At 41.6% G+C, this 27,676-nt stretch overlaps 2 protein-coding genes across 3 annotated transcripts; one reads left to right on the top strand and one right to left on the bottom strand.

The window, feature by feature from the left end:
• Nucleotides 1-1,687: 1,687 nt before the first annotated feature.
• On the top strand, nucleotides 1,688-17,599 carry dnajb13 (DnaJ heat shock protein family (Hsp40) member B13). Of its 2 annotated transcripts, XM_055870473.1 has the most exons (10): nucleotides 1,688-1,832; nucleotides 1,930-1,982; nucleotides 4,422-5,409; nucleotides 5,537-5,640; nucleotides 5,762-5,923; nucleotides 6,044-6,201; nucleotides 6,392-6,505; nucleotides 15,920-16,033; nucleotides 16,411-16,487; nucleotides 17,426-17,599. In XM_055870473.1, exons 3-10 carry the CDS (start codon nucleotides 5,342-5,344, stop codon nucleotides 17,577-17,579), a joined length of 951 nt encoding a protein of 316 aa, XP_055726448.1. In that variant the 5' UTR covers nucleotides 1,688-1,832; nucleotides 1,930-1,982; nucleotides 4,422-5,341; the 3' UTR covers nucleotides 17,580-17,599. The 2 variants fall into 2 exon arrangements, with proteins under 2 accessions (XP_055726448.1, XP_055726439.1); XM_055870464.1 differs by lacking the exons at nucleotides 1,688-1,832; nucleotides 1,930-1,982 and having other exon boundaries at nucleotides 3,806-5,409.
• Nucleotides 17,600-17,704: 105 nt separating this feature from the next.
• On the bottom strand, nucleotides 17,705-22,502 carry LOC129816239 (mitochondrial uncoupling protein 2-like). The gene is made up of 8 exons (XM_055870485.1): nucleotides 22,307-22,502; nucleotides 21,998-22,151; nucleotides 21,211-21,412; nucleotides 19,002-19,215; nucleotides 18,703-18,900; nucleotides 18,512-18,613; nucleotides 18,223-18,403; nucleotides 17,705-18,015 (listed from the first exon to the last, which is right to left on the bottom strand). Exons 3-8 carry the CDS (start codon nucleotides 21,334-21,336, stop codon nucleotides 17,901-17,903), a joined length of 936 nt encoding a protein of 311 aa, XP_055726460.1. The 5' UTR covers nucleotides 21,337-21,412; nucleotides 21,998-22,151; nucleotides 22,307-22,502; the 3' UTR covers nucleotides 17,705-17,900.
• Between the last annotated feature and the right edge of the window lie 5,174 nt (nucleotides 22,503-27,676).

Here is a 27,676-nt window from a genome sequence, read left to right as displayed (position 1 = left end):
TTTCCATAAGATATATCCATGTAATTCTATGATATCCAAATTTGCGGCTATTGATGATATCTGCGTTTTCTTTGAAAAAGAAGGTGAGAATCTGTCTCACTTGTTCTTTGAATGTAAATTTGTGTCAGAATTTTGGGAAAACCTTGCAAAATTCTTATTTACCATTATGAACACTGCCTATGTTTTTGACATGAAAGATATAATATGTTACTATTGCAATGATAACAAGACCACTGAAATTATTGTTATTTTTTTTTAAATTCTTGTTGCCAAATACTTCATACACAAAAATTACAAGTTTTTCTGATTGATTTTTCTTCCTGAATCATTATAGATTTTTTCAGAGTAAATGCAATTTCACTATAATTGTTTATTTTTTGTATTATTTTATTGATATTTTTTGTATGTTTGAGCGTTTTCTTGTTAATACCTGTGTTTTGTTTTGTTAGACAGGTTTGATGTAGCAATGTAATTTGTGAAATGTAAAAAGAAATTAAGAAAAGACACGGCTCCACCAATACAATGCAATTGTGGCATCTGATGCAGTGGTGTAAATTATGTCATTATGGCCCACAAACCTTCCATAATATGATATATATATCCGATATTATATACTGGGCTGTTCGAGCCCTGAGTGCTGATTGGCTGACAGCTGTGGTATATCAGACCGTATACCACGTGTATGACAAAACATTTAATTTTACTGCTCTAATTACGTTAGTAACCAGTTTATAATAGCAACAAGGCACCTCAGGGATTTGTAGTATATGGCAAATATACTACGGCTAAGGGCTGTATCCAGCACTCCGTGATGCGTCGTGCGTAAGAACAGCCCTTAGCCGTGGTATATTTATTGGCCATATACCACACCTCCTCGGGCCTTATTGCTTAAAAATATGTCTTAATGGGGACCTGTACATTAAAACGTGGCTTGCTGGTTTTGTGTTTCGTTCTCGCGTCCTAATTTTGCATATTTAATTAAATTCCATTTATTATTTGGGCCAGAGAGGAAGAGGCGAAGTTTTTGCATGGGAATACACATCCGAGAATGTCTCTGTCACAGATGAAAGGGGAGTTGATGCAGTTGCTCTTGAAGTGTTCAAAACAACGGAAACTCGTAAATCTCCGACTTCAGTGCGTTCAAGACAACCGCGAACTCGGGAAAAATTTGCTCCGACAGGAAAAAATAGTTTTGAATGGTTATCCAACTCGAAATTCCAAGCCGGAAACTCGGCCATCTTTCTAGAGCTTCGACTTTCCGACCTATGATGTCACTGATGTCATGACTGGCCTTGTTTTTTCCAAGTATCCGTTTGTCTTCAAAGCACCATAAGGTCCTGTCCAGTGGTGGAAAGTACACAATTAAAGATACTTTAAAGTACTACTTAAGTATTTTTGGGGGGGTATCTGTAATTTATTATTTATATTTTTGACAACTTTCTTTACTTCACTACATTCCTATTTTAATTTGAAATAATGTATTACTATTTTAACCAAATACTTTTAGACTTTTACTCAAGTGGTATTTTAATGGGTAACTTTCACTTTAGTAATTTTATATTACGGTATCTTTACTTTTACTCAAGAAAATGAAAATAAAACAGAAGAAGCAAACAAGGATAAAACACATTTGAAAGCGGAACTACAAATATTATCCGTATTCTGACACTACATTTGAGTCAGACGGACCAACCGAAAGCGTTTTTCTCAGAACCGCTTGTGTACATGTGCAACAACTAGCTACAGCAAAATCTAAAATAATTTTAGAGCAATGAATCCTGTCATTCTCAACGTACTGTGTCTTCTACCAAGAAATGGCATCTTTGACACAGGTTGTAGTTAGCTGGCAAGCAAGAAGGAAGGTCAAACATTTCAGTATATCATATGAAAACACTTGTATGATATATTATTTGTTTGTTTTCTATCCAGTTACAGTTGGCCCTTCATTCACGTACATTGGACCGGGCAGCATTGTTATTAAGGTAAGTTAGTTAAAAGCATAAGCCTATAAGCAGTCAATTGTTGGTTGGTCCAGGATACAATAATCACCAGGTCATGTTTCATTCAATGGGGTGGTAGCACAGAGATAGATACTCTAGTGCCCAACAGCCTGTTTTAGCATATGGGCGCCATTAAGGGATTTCATCATTTTGCAGTAGTCAACTGGGTGGGACTTCCGATGGGTTAAGGAATGATCACATAATTCCACCCAGGTCACATGAGGGATCAGCCAATTAATTATACCCGTGAGGAAACATTCCATAACTGCAGGTGGCAGTAAATCACCAACCATGGCTTTATACCTGTTCTAACACACTCCAGGTGGCAGTGTACACCCTTTCAGTTTGTTTGCCAACTCATAGAAGTATTAGAAGAAAATTGACTACCCCCCATAAAATAAATAATATATATATTTTATTTAACCTCTAGGTAAGTCAGTTATGAACAAATTCTTTTTTACAATAGCTGCCTTTTTCAGGGGCAGAATGACAGATTTTTACCTTGTCAGCTAGGGGATTCGATCCCGTAACCTTTCGGTTACTGACTCAATGCTCTAACCACTACCTGCCGCCCCAAAATGGAGATGGCCTCAATGGTGCTGCCCATGCACTCAGACTCCATAATAGAACAGATCCAATGATGCAATATCTAAGTCTATGGGTGGTAGCTACCTCTTGATGTCTGTTTATTTTATTTTAAGGGCATCAGTATCAGTTAAACATCCGATTCAGGGTAAGTCCTCCCCCAATAACAATAATAAGTTACTATTATGTGTATACATTTAGACTTTATAGTAAAGCCTTAGGAAGGGATTATATTAATGATGGGGAACTGAGGATTTCTGAAGGCTTTCGGCGCTTTCACCAAATTGTGTCCGAAAAAGAGTTCATTACTCTGCTTCTTTATCTGTTCACAATGCACATTAGTGACATCTGTTGGTTAGCAATAAATAGCAGCGTGTGAATATCAGAGCAGTTTTTTTTAACACTGTTTTCAATAAAACTGGTGCAGCGATAAGTCATTGGCTTTAGTAGCCTATAATCAGGTGAAATACCAGGTTCACATTTTACATCGTGCTTGCCTTTTTTTGTCTTCAAGTTGACTGTTTTTCAAACACTGAATCTATGGCATTATTTAGGATGCTTAAGACAAAGTTTATACTGAATTAAAATATTTGAACAACAGTGCAGAAAGTGTGGTTTCACAAAACAATTTAAAATAGTGTGCTTTCAATGGGATTTTACCTCATACAATCAAGTCCCTGACTGTTCCCTACTCTACCACCTGCTAAACTACTGATCAGGTGAAACTTTTTGTACAAAATCCTAACTATATTTGTAAATTTGGTGTTTGAAAGCAGTTTTTAATCTAGGAAAGCACTGGAACCACGGCGAAATCTGTGGTATCTCGAAAAAGCAGTGATCAAATGAAGTTTCGGACATCATCGATGACTGACTTCTGATAAAGTGATACACGCATCAGCACACTTCTTTGGAGTCAGCTGCTTAGCGATTTCAACACATGCCTCGGTGCTCCGGTATCAAACGTAACATCGCTAGATTATATCCTGATAGTGATATTGCCACTTATTTAATTACCTAACTGTATCTAGGCTATCTGTTTGACTGGATAACTGTTTTCTACGGGGAGTCTGGCTTTTTCCAATGAGAGACAATACAGGACCATGCCTACCCATGGGATTGGCAAATATAAGCACCTGTTACCTAAAGAAGCGGTAAGACTGGCCTTAGTAGATCACTTGTATATACTTTGTAATACTGAAGCCACCAGCTTGCACTCTTAACATATCAGCTTTCTAATAAAATGTATGGTACCTTCAGCCAAAGAAAAAGAAAGAGAGACAGCAGATGAAGCAGATCAAAACGGCAACAGATGCAGAGTACGGGACTCTGAACGTGAAAGTGTCTGGGTATGACATGATCCTAGTGGAACACTATTCTCAGTACATCCACAACCTCTGCAATCGGCTAGGTGTCAAAGTGGCTGAGAGGTAGACTTCAAGATACTGTGTTACTGGCCTCACTCACTGATTTTATGTCCCAAATATCCATGTCTGTTGCAAAGTTCATAATGCTTCAATAGGAGGCACATATTTAGCCCTCTTGCATAGCATGGGATTACATCATCCAATGTCTTTTATTTATTGATTAATTAACAAACCTTAAAGGGATGAACTAACTATTCTCCTTATCTCAGCTATGCATTGCCCACTAAGTGCACAGAAGTCATGGTCATGCCGGAGCAAGGGACCAAGATGTATGTAGACGCCAGCCTCAAGACCCATGAGCGAATTGTTCAGGTTATGGAGTGTTTTGAGTGTTAGTAATGTGTTCTCTGAACTTTTGGCAGTTGCATGACATAACTTTTCACTCTAGCATTGATAAGTGTTTTGTTTACAGTTCAGCCAACTAAACGCCACATTATGCCCCATCTTTATGGAGGTTATGTTGAAGAATCAGCCAGAGGGAGTTCAACTCTCTGTAAAGCCAGTGAGCATATTCCGTCTATGTTGACCTCTGCATGACTTTTCTTTTGCACATGGATCATATCCTATATCTATGTAAACTTATTTTGTTACTAACTGTTCAATATCATAACATTTGCTTTTCTGTTTCCCCTAGCACACAGAGGCAGATTACCAAGCCCGTTTCAAGGCACGTCCAGAGCTAGAGGGACTGATGTCACAGATTACCTAGTGAGAGCAAAGACTGTTCACCCCACACTTTTACCTCAACTGTCATCATACTTTTTCTACCGTTTTGTATTTTTTTCCATCACATTTTTTACATTTTATATAAATACATTTTGGATGAATGTAGGACATATACATTGCTGTTGTAGCTTAAAAAAAAATATTTAATCAAAAATCCAACTGGTTGGTTTATTCTTGGTGTAGAAATTGCTTCATCGGATGCTAACAGCAAGAATAAGGTAAATACATGTTTTCAGTACATTGATTCATCAATGGATTAACGGTGGTTTATTGCCAGATTGCGTAGATAAAGCACAACCAGAGGCTGACGTGTTCATGGCGTGGCTGACGGTGCTTCGGTATGTGTTGTGAAAGCGTTAGAGGCGAAGGTGCACGGTGACTACAGGGGTTGTAACCTTTGATTTGGCGCCATCCATCGGCAACTCCCAATAAATACATTTGGAGCGTCGCGCATCTATGGCAACCAAATCCAGAAACCGCAAACAATTGTCCATCCCATGTTTCTATTTTCTTACCGTAAGACCTAGCTAGCAGTAACGTTAGCTAGTTAGCGTTCTATATTTGTTTAGCTTTTCATATTACATGTTCATTTTATTTTGATCGACTATGGGGAGGGATTATTATGCAGCATTGGAGATAAATAGAAATGCAACAGATGCAGACATAAAAAAATCGTAAGTTTAGTTACTTTTTTATCTTTGTCTCAAGCTAAAACATTTTTACATACATTACATTAGCTAGCCTACTAGATACGTTTTCATAAAAACAACAATGCCTAGCTATATTTTTTTGCCCCTGTAGATACCGACGACTTGCCTTGAAGTACCATCCTCACACAAACAGCAAACCGGGTGCCTATGAAAAATTCAATCAACTTGCCGAGGCCTATGACGTTTTGAGTGACTGTAAGTAAACGTTACAACAATCATCAGTGTAGCCGCTGCCACTCAGTTCAGTGCTGCTTGGGGAAAGCTTCAGAGACGTCAGGTCACATAAAATGATAGGCCCACAATATTTATTTTTCAGCTCGAAAAAAGGCAACCTATGACAAGTTTGGAGAAGAGGGTCTGAAAGGAGGCATCCCACTTCAGTCTGGGGAGACTGGAGCTTGGACATCAGGATACATCTACCATGGAAACCCAGACAAGATATTCAGGCAGTTTTTTGGAGGTGACAACCCATTCGCAGGTAGGAAAAATAACATTCAGTATTTTCTTTATATAAGTTTTACTTGTTTGATTTATCTAAATGATCTCCATAGTAATGGCAACTCTTCCTGTTCTTGCACGATAATGTTTCCCTCTTCAGACTTCCACATGAAAGATGGGAATGAAGTGGCCATTGGGTTTGGAGGCCTGCGAGGAAGAGGAGTGAAAACACAAGACTCCCCCATTGAAAGGGACCTTCACTTGGCCTTGGAAGACCTCTTCTATGGATGTACCAAAAAGATCAAAATATCCCGTAGGGTAAGATGGGATCATAATGCCTGATGAGTGTTGAGATGTCTTTCGATCAACATACCTATAGGCCTATATTGAGTAGTTAAAAAAAGAAAAGCTCTAACTTTAAACATTGTTATTCTGTTCAGATGCCGTACTGCTTACTTCAGGTAACCAGTATCAGATTCAGTGTAAATTTGCTCAACCTCTGAACCAGGTCATGAATGAAGATGGACACACATCCAGTATCAAGGACAAAATATTGACTATCATTGTAAAACCGGGATGGAATGAAGACACTAGGATAACATTCCCAAAGGAGGGTGATCAGGTAAGAGAATCATCACCTGCTTAAATTACATCTTATTGTGCTTTTTAGCTATGCGTTTTACATAAGTTAGTTCCCTCAGGGGCTCCAACCTGCCACATTAATGTTTGTACACATAAATATCTAGTCGTGCGGGGGAGTGTCTGTGTTTCTCTTCTATAGATATAACTTAGCCACCAGTGTTGGGGAGTAGTGATAGCTTGGTGGTAGTTGAACACAATTCAAATCTAGGTAGTGTTTAGTAGGCAATCATTTCCTTTCTTTTTTGGCATCAAACCTGCCTAATTCTCACTTGAAACATTATTTGTCTTTAATAGGCATTCTGTTAACATATGACCCCAAACTGATCTGTTCTTGCATCAAAGTTGTCTTTGAAATGTCCGATATACATATAATTTCATTAAGTAGTTTGGATGTAGTGAACTTTAGTTAAGTAAACTATGTTTTTTTACACTAAAGGGTAACTTTAGTGTAGCTTAACTTTTTCCAGTGTGAAGTAATTGCTAGCTTGGTAAACTACACTGAACAAAAATATAAACGCAACATCTAAATTGTTGTCACATCTTTCATGAGCTGAAATAAAGATCCCAGAAATTGTCCATACGCACAAATAGCTTATTTCTCTAAAATGTTGTGCACAAATGTGTTTACATCCCTGTTAGTGAGCATTTCTCCTTTGCCAAGAAAATACATCCACCTGACAGGTGTGGCATATTAAGAGACTGATTAAACAGCATGAGTATTACACAAGTGCACCTTCTGCTGGGTTCAATAAAAGGCCATTCTAAAATGTGCTGTTTTGTCACAAAACACAATGCCACAGATGTCTCAAGTTTTGAGGGAGCGTGCAATTGGCATGCTGACTACAGGAATGTACACCAGATCTGTTGCCAGAGAATTGAATGTTAATTTCTCTACCATAAGCCACCTCCAACGTGGTTTTAGAGGATTTGGCAGTACATCCAACCAGCCTCACAACCGCAGACCATGTGTAATCACGCCAGCCCAGGAACTCCGCATCCGGCTTCTTCACCTGCGGGATCGTCTGAGACCAGCCACCCAGACAGCTGATGAAACTGAGGAGTATTTCGGTCTGTAATAACGCCCTGGCTCCCAAGTGGGATGATAATGTCATCTAGATTTACTAGGCAGATCTCCCATTGCATTCCGGCCAGGACGCGGTCTATTAGACGTTGAAACGTCACTGGTGCGTCGCAGACCCCAAAAGGCATCACATTCCATTCAGAGGCACTTCCTGCTGCAGAAAGCGTCCGCATACGGGCCCTGGGTGTAAGCTCTACCTGCCAGTAGCCTGACGCTAAGTCCAAAGTGCTAAACTATTTGGCCGTTGACAGGGTATCTAGAGTGTCTTGGATACGAGGAAGTGGATATGCATCCTTAACAGTACGCTCATTTAGAGCCCTGTTGTCCACACATAGACGATATGTCTGGTCCTTTTTGCATACCATGACAACGTTCGTCTGCACTTAGCGCAGTAGAGCTCTCCATATACACCGATTGTAAGTGAGCAGGAACCGGTGGGGAGACAAGACTAGTTTTTGGTGACATGGAAGAAATATCAGTTGCCTGATCAACATCTGCTGCCTGGAGGAATCCGGCGATAGCACCCTTCTTTACTTTCACTGACTCTGTTCCTGGGTTGTAGAGCCAGATGGGGATTTGATTATTGGCCTGTGCATCAACCACAACCTGTGCCACCAGTAGACGATGCTTCTCAATTAATCCTTTAGTTGGGCTCAGCACCACGTCATCCTCTGACAGGTTCACGGAAGTGTACGTTCCCCGGCACGATGTTCTCACACCATGATTCAAGACGGCTGTGCATGCTATTCTTATGACAGGCACCTTCGGTCTGTTCTTCGGGTTGAAGTAGGGCACCTGATCACCAAACAGTACAATCCTCTGGCTGCCAAACTCAAGGCGTGCCTGTGACTGCTCCAGGAATGGATGACCGAGGATGGCTTCGGTGTTCTCCGTGTTAACACTTACTGTGCTGGTACCAACCTGAATGGACAGGTGAACTTCTCCAAAGTCTTTGACATTTACAGGACCAATGCCCTGCAGAGACTGCACAGTCGATAGCTGGAGTGGAGGTTTAACGTCTAGGTGAATGGTGTCATAACTGTCCTAAAGAGCACATACGTCCATGTTGTAGATTAGTAGGTGGATACACATTTCGGGACCTGTGCCCTTGACACTGAGAACAGCAGGTGTGTTTTGTCTTTCGGTGGAATTGGGGGATTCAGGGACGTAGCTGGCTTCCTTGGCGATGGACAGCTCCGTTTCATGTGTCCAATGCCTTGGCAGTTGTGGCATCTGATTACGTTCCAATTTGTATTTTTGCACTCACCAGTCTTTGGTTTGTGTGGCTTGAAGCTGGACTTTAGAGGTTTCTGACTCCGCTCTACAGGTGGCGTGGTCCAACTCTCACCTTCATCTTCGCTGTGGTCGATGCATTCCCGTAAGGTAGCTGCTCTGGCTCTCCACTCTGTAGTTTGCACACCAGACTGCATTAGTTGAGTAACACTGTTAGCTGCTCGCTTGGTGGTTTCGTACCTGTGGGAGACCTCGTAGGCTTGTGCCAATGTGCGTGGACGCTTCTTCAGTAGCTTATGCACAATGCTGGAACTCCACTGTCACCCAATAACATTAGTGAAGACATCCACACTGATGGAGTCCTGTTCTCCCTCAGAGCGATCTGCATATACAATAGACACTTTCTCATAAATGTAATCTCTCAACACATGCAGTGATTCACCTGGTTTGCACACTCTCTGCTTCAACTCAATGCCAATAGCAGGTGCATGCTCCCATGCTGGCCCATATGCCGAGTCCACCTCCCCCACTATGCATGAGTAGTCTCAACGAGAAGACCTAGGGTTCTTGTGGGCCACAACCCCTGCAACGGCTACTAAACAGAATCTCAGCTGGACTGATATTGTCCTTTCTGACCAGTGATTAGCTCTAGCACAGCTCTCAAAGCGATGTAAGAACTCTTTCCATGAGCTCAAACCATCAAACTGACCTGGTCGTAGTGTGGGGAACCTCTCCTTCTGAGTAGCATATTCGTCCTCACTGTCAGATGAGATATCATAATGTACAGTGGGGCAAAAAAGTATTTAGTCAGCCACCAATTGTGCAAGTTCTCCCACTTAAAAAGATGAGAGAGGCCTGTAATTTTCATCATAGGTACACTTCAACTATGACAGACAAAATGAGGGGAAAAAATCCAGAAAATCACATTGTAGGATTTTTTATGAATTTATTTGCAAATTATGGTGGAAAATAAGTATTTGGTCACCTACAAACAAGCAAGATTTCTGGCTCTCACAGACCTGTAACTTCTTCTTTAAGAGGCTCCTCTGTCCTCCACTCGTTACCTGTATTAACGGCACCTGTTTGAACTTGTTATCAGTATAAAAGACACCTGTCCACAACCTCAAACAGTCACACTCCAAACTCCACTATGGCCAAGACCAAAGAGCTGTCAAAGGACACCAGAAACAAAATTGTAGACCTGCACCAGGCTGGGAAGACTGAATCTGCAATAGGTAAGCAGCTTGGTTTGAAGAAATCAACTGTGGGAGCAATTATTAGGAAATGGAAGACATACAAGACACTGATAATCTCCCTCGATCTGGGACTCCACGCAAGATCTTACCCCGTGGGGTCAAAATGATCACCAGAACGGTGAGCAAAAATCCCAGAACCACACGGGGGGACCTAGTGAATGACCTGCAGAGAGCTGGGACCAAAGTAACAAAGCCTACCATCAGCAAGGGCATTGAAGATGAAACGTGGCTGGGTCTTTCAGCATGACAATGATCCCAAACACACCGCTGTTTCACGAGACCTGAATGGATTCGATTCTCTCCTTGGCTGTTGGGGAGACGTCTATGACTCACGGCACGAGTCAGCCATATTAGCTGCAGCTGGCTGCATATTAGTTACATCTGAACTTGGAATAAATGAATTGCAGTTACTGTTAGCATTTGCAACATCAAATAAATGTATCCAGTTGCCAAATAAGATTTGTGATAGTATGTATTCATTCACTGTAGTTAGCCACATGAATGGGTTTGAGTAGCACGTCGAATCCTCAGACATATTCTTTCTCGTAATAACAGATTTCCTGTGTGTAGCCGCCATTTCACAACTTAAGGTAGAACGTCAGCCACTACTCCGACAATGATGAATAACTTCGTTAGTCATTACTTCGTCAAAGTCCTTTTTTCCCCCGTTAATTTCTCTTTGATATTCTGGTAGAACGTGAATAACTCACTGATGCAGGCAGGATAAATCCCGGACGAGCTCCCAGTGTTACCTTTCCTTCCTCGCATCCAGACCGTAGTCGGGACGGCTCGTGGGAGCCTTCACTTGCTAGCTCCAGGGCCAGAGCAATTTATGGATGCTCTGGGGTAATTCCCACATTTGGGGATCTTATCCTCTGCTAATGACGAGTTAGTCTGGAATTCCACTTAAGTAGTTGACATTTATTAAACTTGTACATCATGTGAGGTAGTCTGAATGACAAAATAAAAGTGGGCTAATGGCGCAAAAAGGGCGTGGCTCACAGTTCGGCTACATTACCACCACAACAATTGCATCAAAAGCGAAAGTTTATCTACTACGTTACCCATAATGCACTTTAGTGTTTTAAAGCTATACCACTACTTTACCAACACACGGCAGCAGTCGAGGGATGTTAAAATAATTCCCACTGTCTCTCTACTACTTGCCACGGTAGGTCTGGGCTGAGGTAGTTCGTTTCACCTCTCTGCCTATGTTGTGTGCGGAGTTTCCCGTGGACAGAGTGGTGAATGGATGCGCTGCTAACAAGGCAAATCTACTGCAGAGATAGCCTGCAGAGTTCTGTCTTACTATCCAGGTCTGTGCCCAAACAATTTGAGTTTCTACTTTTAAAAATCCACCTTTCCAGAAACAAGTCTCTCACCATTGCCGCTTGCTATAGACCACCTTCTGCCCCCAGCTGTGCCCTGGACACCATATGTGAATTGATTGCCCCCCCATCTATCTTCAGAGCTCGTGCTGTTAGGTGACCTAAACTGGGACATGCTTAACAGCCCGGCCATCCTACAATCTAAGCTTGATGCCCTCAATCTCACACAAATTATTAATGAACCTACCAGGTACAACCCCAAATCTGTAAAGACACAGGCACCCTCATAGATATCACCCTAACCAACCTGCCCTCCAAATACACCTTTGCTGTCTTCAACCAGGATCTCAGCGATCACTGCCTCATTGCCTGCATCCGTAATGGGTCTGCGTTCAAACAACCACCCCTCATCACTGTCAAACGCTCCCTAAAACACTTCAGCGAGCAGGCCTTTCTAATCGACCTGGCACGGGTATCCTGGAAGGATATTGACCTCATACCGTTAGTAGAAGATGCCTGGTGATTCTTTAAAAGTGCTTTCCTCACAATCTTAAATAAGCATGCCCCATTCAAAAAAATGTTGAGCCAGGAACAGATATAGCCCGTGGTTCACTCCAGACCTGATTGCTCTTGACCATCACAAAAACATCCTGTGGCGTACGGCATTAGCATCAAATAGCCCCTGCGATATGCAACTTTTCAAGGAAGTTAGGAACCAATATACAAAGGCAGTTAGGAAAGCAAAGGCTAGCTTTTTCAAACAGAAATTTGCATTCTGCAGCACAAACTCCAAAAAGTTCTGGGACACTATAAAGTCCATGGAGAATAAGACCACCTCATGCCAGCTGCCCACTGCACTGAGGCTGGGAAACACTGTCACCACCGATAAATAATTGAGAATTAATAATTGAGCATTTTTCTACGGCTGGCCATGCTTTCCACCTGGCCACCCCTACCCTGGTCAACAGCCCTGCACCCCCCACAGCAACTTGCCCAAGCCTCCCCCATTTCTCCTTCACCCAAATCCAGATAGCTGATGTTCTGAACGAACTGCAAAATCTGGATCACGACAAATCAGCAGGGCTAGACAATCTGGACCCTCTCTTTCTAAAAGTATCAGCCGAAATTGTTACAACCGCTATTACTAGCCTGTTCAATCTCTCTTTCGTATCGTCTGAGATCCCCAAAGATTGGAAAGCTGCCGCGGTCATCCCCCTTTTCAAAGGGGGAGGCACTCTAGACCCAAACTACTACAGACCTATATCTATCCTACCCTGCCTTTCTAAGGTCTTCGAAAGCCAAGTTAACAAACTTACTGCCTTTGTATATAACTTATAACTTACTGCCTTTGTATAACTGCCTTTGTATATTGGTTCACCGACCATTTCGAATCGCATCGTACCTTCTCCGCTATGCAATCCCAAGCTGGTCATGGGTGCACCTCAGCCACGCTCAAGGTCCTAAACGATATCATAACTGGCATCAATAAGAGACAATACTGTGCAGCTGTATTCATTGACCTGGCCAAGGCTTTCGACTCTGTCAATCACCACATTCTTATCGGCAGACTCAACAGCCTTGGTTTCTCAAATGACTGCCTCGCCTGGTTCACCAACTACTTCTCAGAGTTCAGTGTGTCAAATCGGAGGGCCTGTTGTCCGGACCTCTGGCAGTCTCTATGGGGGTGCCACAGGGTTCAATTCTCAGGCCAACTCTTTTCTCTATATACATCAATTATTATTATTTTTTTTTATTTCACCTTTATTTAACCAGGTAGGCTAGTTGAGAACAAGTTCTCATTTGCAACTGCGACCTGGACAAGATAAAGCATAGCAGTGTGAACAGACAACAACACAGAGTTACACATGGAGTAAACAATAAACAAGTCAATAACATGGTAGGAAAAAAAAGAGAATCTATATACAATGTGTGCAAAAGGCATGAGGTAGGCAATAAATCGAGTAATTACAATTTAGCAGATTAACACTGGAATGATAAATCATCAGATGATCATGTGCAAAAAGCATGATGTCGCTTTTGCTGCTGGTGATTCTCTGATCCACCTCTATGCAGACGACACCATTCTGTATACTTCTGGCCCTTCTTTGGACACTGTGTTAACTAACCTCCAGACGAGCTTCAATGCCATACAACTCTCCTTCCGTGGCCTTCAACTGCTCTGAAATGCAAGTAAAACTAAATGCATGCTCTTCAACCGATTGCTGCCCGCCCGTCCAGCATCACTACTCTGGACGGTTCTGACTTAGAATATGTGGACAACTACAAATACCTAGGTGTCTGGTTAGACTGTAAACTCTCATTCCAGACTCACATTAAGCATCTCCAATCCAAAATTAAATCTAGAATCGGCTTCCAATTTCGCAACAAAGCATCCTTCACTCATGCTGCCAAACATACCCTCGTAAAACTGACTATCCTGCCGATCCTTGACTTCGGCGACGTTATTTACAAAATAGCATCCAACACTCTACTCAGCAAATTGGATGCAGTCTATCACAGTACCATCCGTTTTGTCACCAAAGCCCCATATACTGCCCCCCCTGCGACCTGTATGGTCTCGTTGGCTGACCCTCGCTTTATATTTGTCGCCAAACCCACTGGCTCCAGGTCATCTATAAGTCTTTACTCGGTAAAGCCCCGCCATATCTCAGCTCACTGGTCACCATAGCAGCACCCACTCATAGCTTGCGCTCCAGCAGATATATTTCACTGGTCACCCCCAAAGCCAATTCCCCTTTTGGCCACCTTTCCTTCCAGTTCTCTGCGGCCTGTGACTGGAAAGAATTGCAGCTCACAGATCACTGCACCTGTAAATAGCCCATCCAACTACCTCATCCCCATACTGTTATTTATCTTTTTTTGCACCTTTGCACCCCATGATCTCTACTTGCACATTCATCTTCTGCACATCTATCACGCCAGTGTTTAATTGCTATATTGTAATTATTTTGCCATTATGGCCAATTTATTGCCTCACCTCATGTGCAGCACACACTGTATATAGACGTTTTCACTATTGTGTTATTGACTGTATGTTTGTTTATTCCATGTGTAACTCTGTGTTGTTGTTTGTATCGCACTGCTTTACTTTATCTTGGCCAGGTCGCAGTTGTAAATGAGAACTTGTTCTCAACTAGCCTACCTGGTTAATTAAAGATGAAATAAAGAAATCCGGGAGAGTAGGCAAACATAACGAGCATACATGAATCATTCACGATTCCACTCGTTCGCAGAGGTAGGCGTGATTAGAACTCAGATCAAGAAACCTTCTGAACGTTGATCGACGTTGGGAACGCAATATGTGATGAAAATTAGCAAAAGAAAAAGGTGAGTAAACTATTTCACAAATAAAAAGGTGCGTAAATGGCGTTTATCCTCCACCACACCCCTGGTTGGGTCTGACAAAACCCATTCATAAACATCAATATCCTCATTCATAAACATCAATATCCTGCCAGTCAGAATTTCATCTACGTTTGACCAGGCATTTTAGCTATCGATGTGATGTTTGGTGGCGCCTAATCAGTGAGTTCTATACCTGCCTGGCTGAGTGGCAGTATGGGTGGAATGAGCGAGCTCGCCTGGCAACCAGAGCGCGAAATACGTGAGGAAGTAAAACTCGATAGTCTGCCTGGAAATGAATTCCAAGACCAATACATTTCTCAAATATTTTTCATATTAACATTTTTTATCATTTTCTGTTCTCTCATTTTAATTCAAGTACTTTTGAAGTAAACTTGAGAAACTGTCTGATTTTCAAAGGGATTTCAGTAGTTGAATTTCAGAGTGCCAAATTCAAGTATTTTGTGGGAACCCTGTTATGGTAAGGGGTGGCATAAGCTACAGACAACGAACACAATTGCATTTTATCGATGGCAATTTGAATGCACAGAGGTACTGTGATGGGATCCTGAGCCCCACTGTCGTGCCATTCATTCGCTGCCATCACCTCATGTTTCAGCATGATATTGCAGGACCCCATGTCGCAAGGATCTGTACACAATTCCTGGAAGCTGAAAATGTCCCAGTTCTTCCAGACTTGTCACCCACTGAGCATGTTTGGGATGCTCTGGATGGATGTGTATGACAGCGTGTTCCAGTTCCTGCCAATATCCAGCAACTTCGCACAGCCATTGAAGAGGAGTGGGACAACATTCCACAGGCCACAATTAACAGCCTGATCAACTCTATGCGAAGGAGTTGAGGCAAGTGGTTGTCACACCAGATACTGACTGGTTTTCTGATCCACGCCCCTTTTTTTTTTTTTTTTTTTAAGGTGTCTTACGGACAGATGCATATGTGTTCCCGGTCATGTTAAATTCATAGAATAGGACCTAATTTATTTATTTCAATCGACTGATTTCCTTATATGAACTGTAACTCAGTAAAATATTTGAAGTTGTTGCATATATTTTTGTTCAGTGTACATTTTCAGAGTACCCTCCCCAACACATTCAGCTGGTTGTTTCCCCCAGGGACCCAACAGTATTCCTGCAGATATTGTGTTCATTGTGCAGCAGAAGAGTCATCCCCAGTTTGCAAGGCAACACAATGACCTGGTCTTTACAGCCCAGATCTCTCTGGAGAAGGTGAGAATGTCCAAGTCTGACCCTGGAGGGAAAGTACAGAGAACATGTTTCACTCAATAGTCTGCTTTGTTTAACTCACTTCAAGTCCCTACAAAGAGTCACCTGATGCTTTGTCCAGGTCAAAATGGGTCACTAAAGAATAATTTATTGCAGATCTGTGGAACTATTGTGTTCTGACTTGGATACTAAGTCTTAATAATTATGTTATCTCAGCAATAGTAGCAAGGGCATTCTGATGCCAGTTGTGGTTTAATATTACAATTTTGTAGGCAAAATGTCTCCCATGTTGAGTAGAATAACTATTTCTTCCCAGATACTTTAGCCAATAAATCTGCATTGAGGTCATTCACCCCACAATTAGTATATTCCTCCAACAGGCTTTGACTGGATTCGCTGTTGAAGTGAAGACACTAGATGACAGGATACTCAATATCCCCATCAATGACATTGTGCAGTGAGTAGTGGCTTATTGACTTCGTTTGATTATAAGACGATTTCACTACATTAGTGGCAAATAGAATAGGCATCCACATTCAGGTCAATGATGGTATAATGTATGGACTGGCAGTCAGTGTACCCATGCCTAGGTCGAAGACAAACAATTCCACACAGAAGCGTTCGATAAACAAATCCGAGACCAGCGCCGTTGCTGGATTCGACCGGATTAGCATTGAAAATGGGACCAGCAATAAAATGGCTGTCGATGATAAAAATTAAGTACAGCAGGTATGCCATTTTGTTCGCTGAAATTCACTACGAATTAGTTTCACTTTGTGCTGCTACCATTCACACCGTCATTTCGAATGCGGAAACTGGTCCCTTGATTAGTCGCAAAAAGTTATGGGATGTTTTAACCTGTATATTTTGAACCTAGACCCATGTCAGGAAGTAAAACCAGGAATTGTACCCTTCGATCTGTGCTGTATCGCTTTAGTGGAAACCAAGACTGCTCAGGGCAGGTCTGCCGGTTGACTGGTGACTCATTTGTAGCTGGTTTGAAGTTAATTAAGGGTTTACTAAAAATAGAATTGACGAACATCCCACTATAACCAGGCCTGCCCTGAGAAGTCTTGTTTCCGCTAATGCAATGATTAGTTGACCCAACAGACGTTACAAAAAAAATCCATAAGTTATTTGAATGAAGTATACATTATCATGGCAATCCAGCATTAGTTGAGAGAACATTACAATACCAGGCAGCCATTGTGTTCCAATCCCGTTCCATTTGTGAATGCTACTACAGACTCGCAACTACCCTGCTTGTTTTAAGATTACTAAACCATCATGCTGTTTTATAAACTAATGACAGGATTTGACAAAGGTGCAAGTGTACATCCCTTGTATGTCAAAGTTTCAAATGACTTATGCTAAAATTCTCACTTCCCCATCCAGTCCAAAATACTGCAAAGTGGTGTCTGGAGAAGGCATGCCTCTGTCCCAGGATCCCTCCCAGAGAGGGGATCTCATCATCCAGTTCGACATTCTCTTCCCTCAAAAGCTCTCGGCTGAGAAGAAACACCTGATCAACCAAGCCCTAGCTTTCTGAATAAACAGCCATTAAATAAATCCTGATTGGAAATCTACTTCCTTGGACCCCTATTTGAGAATGGTGTTCTTTACCAGTAGGTATAGGTGAGATTCTAGTGAAGTTATTTGCATAAGAGAAGCCACTTCAAAATATCATTTATTGTCAGAAGTTAGTACTTAAAAAGACAGAACAGCTTTTGAGTCTCAGAAACACACTTTGTGTGAAAGGTGAGTGAAAAGTGGTTTAAAAAAGGAAACTACATGGGCCACATTTTTTGTTGTTGAATAAAAGCAACCACATCAGCACAGGGTCACCCTCTACTGCAGCCAATAGCCAGGTCTACAGAGGAGTGGTGTAGTTTTGGCGGGCAGCCATAATGGCACGTTTCAGCTGCTCATATGTAACAAACATCACCACGTTCCACGAGCCCAGTCGGAGGAAAGAGGGCATGAACCTGTAGGGAGAGAATTGAGACAACTCAGATCCAGGAAAGAATTCAAAGAAACCAGAGAAGGAAAAAAACTAGGTTGTTAGACATTCATGAATGTTAGAGCAAGCAGCAACAGTGAATAAACCGCTAAAGCACTGAGTGAGAAGGTGTTGCAACCCAATCCAGGAGACTACTCCCTAGCAACTAAAACCCTTAAAACACATGGCTTACCCTTTGTAGAAGGCAAGGGGTCCCTCTTTGGTCACCATGGCAATAGCACAGTTGAGGACGCCGCTGTACTGGCCAAGGGCAGAGTTCATATATCTCGTCTTCACCACATCCACAGGAGAGGCAATCACAGTGGTGCAGAATCCTGCACCGAATGCAGATGTGAAGTGGCAGGGGAGGTCATCTGTTGGGTGAATATAATGGGTTAAGGAGAGGCATCACAATACCAGAGGGAAGCATGACAGTTAAAAGTCAGTCATTCTGCACAATATGTGGCAAGGCAATGGCTCACCAGTCAAGGATGTGTTTCTAATAAGTAGGTCTTTGATTAGGTCATATGTAACCAGTTCAGTGCAGTTCACGATAGCATTGCGGGCAATGTTTGGGCCAGTACCTGCAAGGTGGGGATGGAAATGTTAGCAATACTGCTGACAAACATTTGACAAAGGCACAAATGATCCTTGTGATCAAGCAAACAACCACCTCTCCACAGGCCACGGATGCCCTCTTCCTTGGCGATGGTCTTGTAGGCCTCCATGGTGCCATGGTAACGCCGGTTTAGCCCAGAGGAACTAGTCTGTGCCTGAAAGCGCACCTTCACCACATCTGTGGGTTGGGCTAATGCGACTGCCATGGCTCCAGTGGTACAGCCCGCCAGCAGACGACTGCCAATTCCTACATCTGAAGAGAGAAATGGGCAGTCAGAACAGTTGGAGTAACATTCAATAGAGAATAAGTATCGATTTAAAAAGGTTGGTATACAGTATGTGACATGTACTTACGGTCAGAGCCTTTGGTGTAGAATGACTTGACAGAGTCGTAGAGGCCGATGCGGACAGAGGCAAAGCTCATCTGCCTCTGGAGCCCTGCCACCAGCCCGCTGTAGAGGCTCCTGGCACCCTCTGTACGCACCATGGTGGTGATGGTACCAAACACACCCCGATACCGCACTGCTGTGCCATGACTAGCTGCCGCACCTTTCCCCTCTCCCTGGATCTGTGCGGAACGAAAGGGGCATGGAGAGACTTAACACAGACACTGGGGAGGGAGCACTGGCGGATGTGGGAGGAGAATCCAGCCACAAGTGTCCACAACGCTAGGTCCAGGGCCTGCCAATTCCTAGGGCTTAACCATCACCTCCTGGGCCACTTAGTTGGGGGAAGGAAGTCAGGAGGGACAAAATTGAAAGAAATAGAAGGTGCAAGTCAGTTTGCCAACATTAAAAAAATAAGGTGAATACAATTAACCAAAAATGAAAGGGATCATCTTGGGTCAGTAATGGATTTGGGTACAATTTTGTGGACCAACCAAGTTCCCAAATGTGGACCCATTACAGTAATAATGAGTTAGAGACAATGACTCATGCAGCAGTAATCTCTCAAGCATCCCTTAATCTTCTGGCTGCAAGCCCGACGTCGGTACACTTATGACAACAGCCAGCTCAAGTGCAGGGCGCGAAATTCAAGATATATATATTTTTTTAAATATGTAACTTTCACACATTAACAAGTCCAATACAGCATATGAAAGGTACACATCTTGTGAATCCAGCCAACATGTCCAATTTTTAAAATGTTTTACAAGGAAGACACAATATGTAAATCTATTAGCTAACCACGTTAGCAAAAGACACCACTTTTTTACTCCATCAGTAGCTATCACAAATTCCACCAAATAAAGATATAAATAGCCACTAACCAAGAAACAACTTCATCAGATGACAGTCTGATAACATATTTATTGTATAGCATGTTGTTAGAAAAATGTGCATATTTCAGGTATAAATCATAGTTTACATTGCAGCTACAGTCAGAAATTGCACCGAAAGCAGCCATAAAACTTAGACACCAACGTCAAATACCTAATTACTCATCATAAAACATTTCTGAAAAATACATAGTGTACAGCAAATGAAAGACAGGCATCTTGTGATTCCAGACAATATTTCCAATTTATTAAGTGTTTTACAGCGGGGAAAAAAATGTAGCGTTATATTAGCTTAGTACAATAGCCAGAAACACTTGGGCGCCGGCGACTACGACAGATATATGAAATATCATAAAATGGGTCTTACTTTTGCTGATCTTTCATCAGAATGTTGGACAAGGTGTCCTTTGTCCAGAACAGTCGTTGTTTGGATTCAGAACGGACACTTTCCCTCTTCATTTAGCAAGCGCGCTAGCCGGGTGGCACGACACTCTCCATGTCAACAAACGGAAGAGAACGGAACACGGCAAAACTCCAGAAAAAATTTCAATAATCCGATGAAACCATATTGAAAAAACATACTTTACAATGATATGGTGACATGTATCAAATAAAGTCAAAGCCGGAGATTGTAGTCGCCTATAACGGCAGCTAAACAAAAGGCAATCCCACGGTCCAGCTCGCGCTCTTCAGAGTACCGAAAATGGTGGACACTTCATTCCAAGATGCTGTGTTCCATCTCAGACCAAGATAATCACCTCATTTCTTCTCTCATAGCCTCTTGACACCCAGAGGAAGGTGTATGACGTGCATGTATACTAATAGGTCTTGTGCCCATTTATAGGCAGGAAGAAGAACAGAGCATCGATTTCAGACTTTCCACTTCCTGGTCAGGAAATGTGCTGCAGAATGAGTTCTGTTTCACTCAGAGAAATAATTCAAACTGTTTTAGAAACTAGAGTGTTTTCTATCCAATAGTAATAATAATATGCATATTGTACGAGCAAGAATTGAGTACGAGGTCGTTTGAAATGGGCACATTTTATCTGGCTACTCAATACTGCCCCTTGCAGCCCAAACAGGTTAAAGTATGTTGGCTCACCACATTTGACCTGTCAAATGAGTTCATTCACGTGATTTCATAAGAGAAACGATGACCAGTCGTAACCATCCTGGGTCCCCAACAGCTAAAGGGGGCAATGCTTGGATTCTCCATTTAATGATGCTACAATAGAGGACCCCACCAGTTCATTTCAACAAAGAACACATGCTCCTTAGGCTTACCTGTAGCCGGACTTTGGCTGTGTCCAATGGAAAGGTGAATAGGTCAGCAATGCAGGCTGCTGTTCCAGCACCAATAAACTTCACAGCAGCGGTTGGGGGCACATCCGCAGGTCTGAATCCAACCATTTTATCAAGATGAATGGAATGTTAAGATTTAAGAAGACTGATGAGGTGAAGACGAGACAGGTAACTCTACCCAATTCTGAAAAGGGAGCAACAACACAATTTTACAATGGCAATATTCATAATTGTCACTGACATGTTGCCAAATCAGAGTTGTATGTTGACTCAAGTGACTAGACTATGGGAGCCTACAGTTGACCTAAGAACATACTGGCCTTAAGGGGCCAAAGCACGTGAACGAGGGGCAGCAAACTTGTTTCAACAGACCTCAATTTGTGGTCTACTCAATTTGGGGAACTGCCATGTCAGTAGTGCTTGACAGGAAATAACTAGTCAAAGGGAGAGTTGTACCCTGTTTATGCGATACTGAAGCAGACAATGAGCAACCCATTTCACCAACACTGTATGTAGGGATAAAATGTAGCGACCGGAAAACTAAACCATGAATGCCACAATTTCAAAATAACAGGCAAGCCTATTAAAAATGTTGAATTATAATACAATTAAAGTTGAAGACCTTTCAACTTACTGTTTCTTAAGAAAAAGTGGCCATTACATCTGGAGATCGGGCTAAAGAAATAACTACATTACAACCGGTTCTTTTTAAACAATGTTGCACTTGAAGTTAGCATTATCCAGTTCCTGTATAGTATGAATACTTTACCGTCACTTAAGGGACCCAGGACTGTGAAGGCAGAGATCAGGATTCTCTAAAGGCGTCTCTCTGGTCGAAATTACTTTCAACTATGATTTGATTGCCTTTTTCTTCCATAGAAAAACGTTCAAAAACGCTGTATCCAAAAAACATACTACAAATTCTGAAAAACAAGACGGCAGCAGGTTAGTCAACATCTGATGCTAACACCAACCAGTATACAAGAAAATAACACTATCAAAGCATAACCAGTGACATTAATTTAACTTCACATTCTCCATCAGTAAACTTTTGACAGGCCTATGAACATAAGTTTACCTTAAATAAAAGAGTCAAACTTGGATCAGGAAAAACGGTGAAATCCTTTTGTGTTGATGCCTCGTGATAACACGTGAATTCCTAGTCGATACAGCGGTAAAAGAACAACAGCAGTTTCTTTTATAACACCTTAAACCCTGTTACGTCATGAGAAGGCAGCTGTGTTTGTTCTCAGCACATGCTGGATGGCGGATACGAGCCAAACTGGACCTGCCCTGTTCTCGCGTACACCTTATAGCTGCTTGTGATTGGCCCATTCAATTGCCACACCTCTACCATTCCACACAACTTCCAACCAAACATGTAATGTGTTTTATTATATAAACTGTGTGGTTTATTATAACTTGGGTGGTTCGAGCCCTGAATGCTGATTGGCTGAAAGCCGTGGTATATCAGACCATATACCATGGGTATGACAAAACATTTATTTTTTCTGCTCTAATTATGTTGGTAACCAGTTTATAATAGCAATAAGGCACCTCTGGGGTTTGTGATATATGGCCAGTATACCACGGCTAAGGGCTGTGTCATAGTGCTCTGCGTTGCGTTTGTGCATAAGAACAGCCCTTAGCCGTGGAATATTTGCCATATACACCCCCTCTGTATCATGCTCTGACATGAACTGTCAACTGTTGGACCTTATATAGACAGGTGTGTGCCTTTACAAATTATGTCCAATCAATTTAATTTACCACAGGTGGACTCTCCAATCATGTTGTAGAATCAATGGAAACAGCATACGGCTGAGTTCAGTTTCGAGTCTCGTAGGTCTGAATACTTATGTAAATGTAATAATTCAGTTTTTTACATTTACTTTTGCTAAAAATTCGGAAAACCTATTTCTGCTTTGTCATTACGGGGTATTATGTGTAGATAGATGAGGAAATAAAAACAATTTAAGAATAAGGCTGTAATGTAACAAAATGTGCAAATAGTCAAGCATTTTCAAGTCTTGCCATAGATTCTTAAGCAGATTTAAGTCAAAACTGTAACATGGCCATTTAGGAACCTCCCCTGTCTTCTTGGTAAGCAACTCCAGTGTAGATTTGGCCTCGTGTTTTAGGTTATTGTCCTGCTGAAAGGTGCATTCATCTCTCAGTGTTTGGTGGAAAGCAGACTGAACCAGGTTTTCCTCTAGAATTTTGCCTGTGCTTGGGTCCATTCAGTAGATTTCTTTATCCTGAAAACTCCCCAGTCCTTAACAATTACAAGCATACCCATAACATGATGCAGCAACCACTATGCTTGAAATAATGAAGAGTGGTACTCAGTGATGTGTTGTATTGGATTTGCCCCAAACATAACCCTTTGTATTGAGGACCAAGAGTGAATTGCTGTGCCACATTTTTTGCCGTATTACTTTAGTGCAATCATGGTGAAATCCCTGAGCGGTTTCCTTCCTCTCTGGCAACTGAGTTCGGAAGGACGCTTGTGCCTTTGTAGTGACTTGGTGTATTGATACACCATCCAAAGTGTAATTAATAACTTCACCATGCCCAAAGGGATATTCAATGCAAATAGCCTGGGTAGTCATTTGACTAGATGTTCAGGAGTGTTATGACTTGTGGTTGTAAAATCATGTGCACGTGATGCAGGCTACATTACAGTACAGTATCGTTAGCATGCTACAGTAGTTTATTTTCGGTTCCAGTGTATGGCACAGGTTTATTCAACATGTATCTAGCAGTATCAGTCATGTATTAGCTAATACATGTATTATGTTAGCTAGTATAATGGTGTGAAAATCGTGATATTAGCCTTACATTTCAATCTACATATGCATATGAGTCTGCTATGTTAGGTAGGCTATTCAATTCTCTTGACCTTTCGCAAGCATGCGTACTTTACAATAAGGGAAGATATGCATTGTGTTAATCTTACTATTTGCCCATTAGATCTGACATGCATTGAATGCTAGACAACTTTACATGCATGCTTTCCATAAATGCAGTGTGTACTTTGCAAAGATGAAAACCCTTCCACGATGATTCTCCCTTCCTGTATCTGTCATATAGGCGTATGCATTCTTTGTCCTATAGCTACAGCTGCATAACTAAATATAGTAGCTGTCACTTACCTTTCATGCCACGGCTTGTGTGTAGATTTGCTCTCATGGTGCTGAGAATGCTTAATACCGTAGCTGTCACTTGTGTATTCTCTACATGTATATGTATGAACCCCTGGACGTACAGGTACCTCCAGCCTCCCTCCTGCCTCATGTTCGGCCTGTCCCTGGTAATCTACCCCAGGCTTTTGTCCTTGCCCCGGTGGGGCGAAGACCAGCAGAAGAGGGGGATGTCCTTCCTGCCTCCAAAGCATGTCTCGGAAAGTGCTGAGATTCTTATTTTTTTAAATAATAAATGACAAGCTTATGAATGGTAATTCTAATATTTGCTAATGTTGGTAGTTTAACTCTGTCTTTCCCTTAAATGCAGCTGGTGATTCCAGAGACCTGGCGGGCAACTCTCAACAAGAAGCACCAGCAGTGGATTGACCGGACGCTGTTTACCCAAGTTGAACTCAGAGTTGACCAAAGTTATCTTGCTAACTCCTCAAACCTGATGGCTCCAAAAAACAGATTTTCACCAACTCAAATTGAATTGACATTGTTAGGTTTCATGATGCTTATATCTAAAGTCACCATGTCTTAGAGAGTTTAGATGGTTATCAAAACGTCACGATGCTTAAAAGATGCTTAAAATTATTAAAATACACAAAAGTGATTGTTGTTGTGTTGAATTGTGTTTGGGAAATATTTCAATCAATACAGAAATGTGTAGGCGGCTTAACTTACCCTGTCCCGTGGCCAAGAGATCACTTTTTTTGGACAAGCTATGTTTTCAAAACAGTAACTTTTACATGAATTCTGATTATTTCCAGGGATACACATCATGTGTGGATATCTTTGTTAGAAAGAATACTGTATTTTCCTTGACCGAGTGATGCTGAATGTAAGAAATGACTCAACTTACCCTACTCTCCCTACCCTGTCCCTATGCTCAATTTACTCCATATCACTCCATACCACTTTTTTTGGACATGCTCTGTTTTCAAAACAGTTGTTTATATGAATTCTGATTATTTCCAGTGATACACAACATCCTGAAATATATGTAAATATATTTCTTAGAAAAAATACTATATCTCCCTTGATGTACTGATGCTGAATATAAAAAATTTCTCAACATACCCTACATACCGTATGCATGTGGTACATTGAGAAAAAAGTGATGTGACGGCCCCTCCCTGCTTTGTTTACTGGGCTTTGCTGCGCTTACTTCCTGCAGGAGATTGGTGGGCGGAGTAGGGTTGTCAGTGCTGATGGGGCACACCTGTGAAAGCTCAGCTGTGGCATAAAGTAACTGCTTCCCCATTCAGCAAGAGATTCCTCTCTCCATGCATACTGTTGGTTGCTTTGTTGTGGCTTTGGCAGTTGATGTGTAATTTACTGACCTTCATGCCTCATCTGATTATTGTTGTGAGTGTTCACTTTATTTATGGAATAAATTCATTTTGTTATTCCTTTACTGAGTGTGTGGTTTCCCCTTGTTTGTTAAAATCTTGAGCCAGGTTGTAACAGTGAATGCTGTGATAATGTGAAATGGTTTCCTCTGAGTCACATTAGGAATTTGTTTGTTCCATGTGAAATGCCCATGAAAAACTCTGATTCTATAAGCTTGATAGAGCTTTTCTTGTGTGTAACTACTAGTCTAAACATTAGACACCGCTGAGTGATATCAAAACTGCGTAACACACTATGACAAGATGTAAAGAACAGAATGTCCTATTCAAACAACTTCCTCCTTTAAAGAGTGGCCCTTTAAACATTGCAGATAATCACACCTGACAGATGAAAGACTTCTTGTGTGAAGCGAGCAAGAGAGTGTGCATGTTTGTCTGTGCTCAACAATACTCTCTAACCACCTCTGTCAAGTAAACAGTACCAGGAAGTATCCAAACCACAGCTTTACTTTGCACACTATCATGTGAATGAGCCAAAACTTCTGCCATGTTATATGGAAGCGGGTGTTAAATGTACTGTATGTCCAGTGTAGTGGGGAACCGTGAATGCTCATTTGTCATTACTCTGTCAGTTGGTTTCTGAGAGAGCTCTCCAGCTTGGGTAGGCAAGTAGTTTTTGTTGTGGGCTGATTTTTGTCCGCATGGATGGTTGGGTGGCCTGAACATAATTATAGTAATTTGCACACTGCAAATTGACCACAAGTAAACCCAAAAATAGATTGTATTTGTAAATAACAATTTCATACCTTGATTACATTAAGACACAATCACATTCTCTTTTTATTTGTGTGAATACTTGGGAACATATTTCCTAAATTAAAATATACATTTTTAGCATAATTCATGGTGATTTTTACAGTCTTTTATGACCAAAAACGAAAATTCTATTTTTTTTACTAAAAGCTTTTGGGGCCCCCACAAAAAACGCCTGTTGTCGACCCCTGCTCTACAGGATTATATTGGTCTGTAGTTGTGCTCTGATGTTATCTCCTTTATTGCCCTCTAGTGGAGCTTTGTTGCAGTGAAGGATATTCTCTAGTAGTAGGATTCACTCAGGTCATGTAACAGAGGGATGACCATATAAGTTGTATTGTCTCTGTATGGGGATGACTCTATTTGCATCAATGACAGTTTGCATACTTTTAGGAATCAGGATAGAGTGTAGAAGGTTAACACAATGACATAGCAGCAACCAGGGTTATTGCCTGCGTTCTTCATGATTACATACTGTAATATATGTGCTCGTGGCATTCTGCGCCTCAAAGGGGAATCTCAGCAAATTCAAACTCCAGCCTGGTCAGGGGGGAAGGGAATGATGGGGGGATTGAAGCAATGATGATGATGTCATGGTGAAACAACCCCTGCTGCCACGGACACACAAGAACATACACAAATCCTTACGCATGTCAGTATTGAGGCTATTTCTCAATTGATTTGACTGAGGAGTCAGAAGCTGTGTATAAAAAGTTGGAAACTGTTCATCTCTGTCCTGCTTCACACTGGCTTCCACTGGTTACTCTATGGTAGTGCTCCTCTGTAATATACTTCACCTTGCTCACTTGCACAGCTCCTTGCACACTTTGCAATGAACTGATGCTTTGTACCCATAGAGGTATTATATAAACTTTTTGTATTGGTAGGTATAACTGCACTGTTGGAGCTAGTAACACAAGTATTTCGATGCACCTGCGATAACATCTAAAAATCAGTGTACTCAACCAATAAATAAATGTTGATTTAATCCAAGGGAATGGGACGATGATGATGATTAGGGTCCAGTCATGCTTGTTATGACTATGATTAACCATTGCCATTGGCAATATAATGATGATTATAATTTTTCTGTAA

This window comes from Salvelinus fontinalis, chromosome 2 (assembly GCF_029448725.1).
Source record: "Salvelinus fontinalis isolate EN_2023a chromosome 2, ASM2944872v1, whole genome shotgun sequence".
Classification (NCBI taxonomy): Eukaryota; Metazoa; Chordata; class Actinopteri; order Salmoniformes; family Salmonidae; genus Salvelinus; species Salvelinus fontinalis.
The sequence above is the reverse complement of the archived record's forward strand: the minus strand, read 5'-3'. Positions and strand labels throughout refer to the sequence as shown.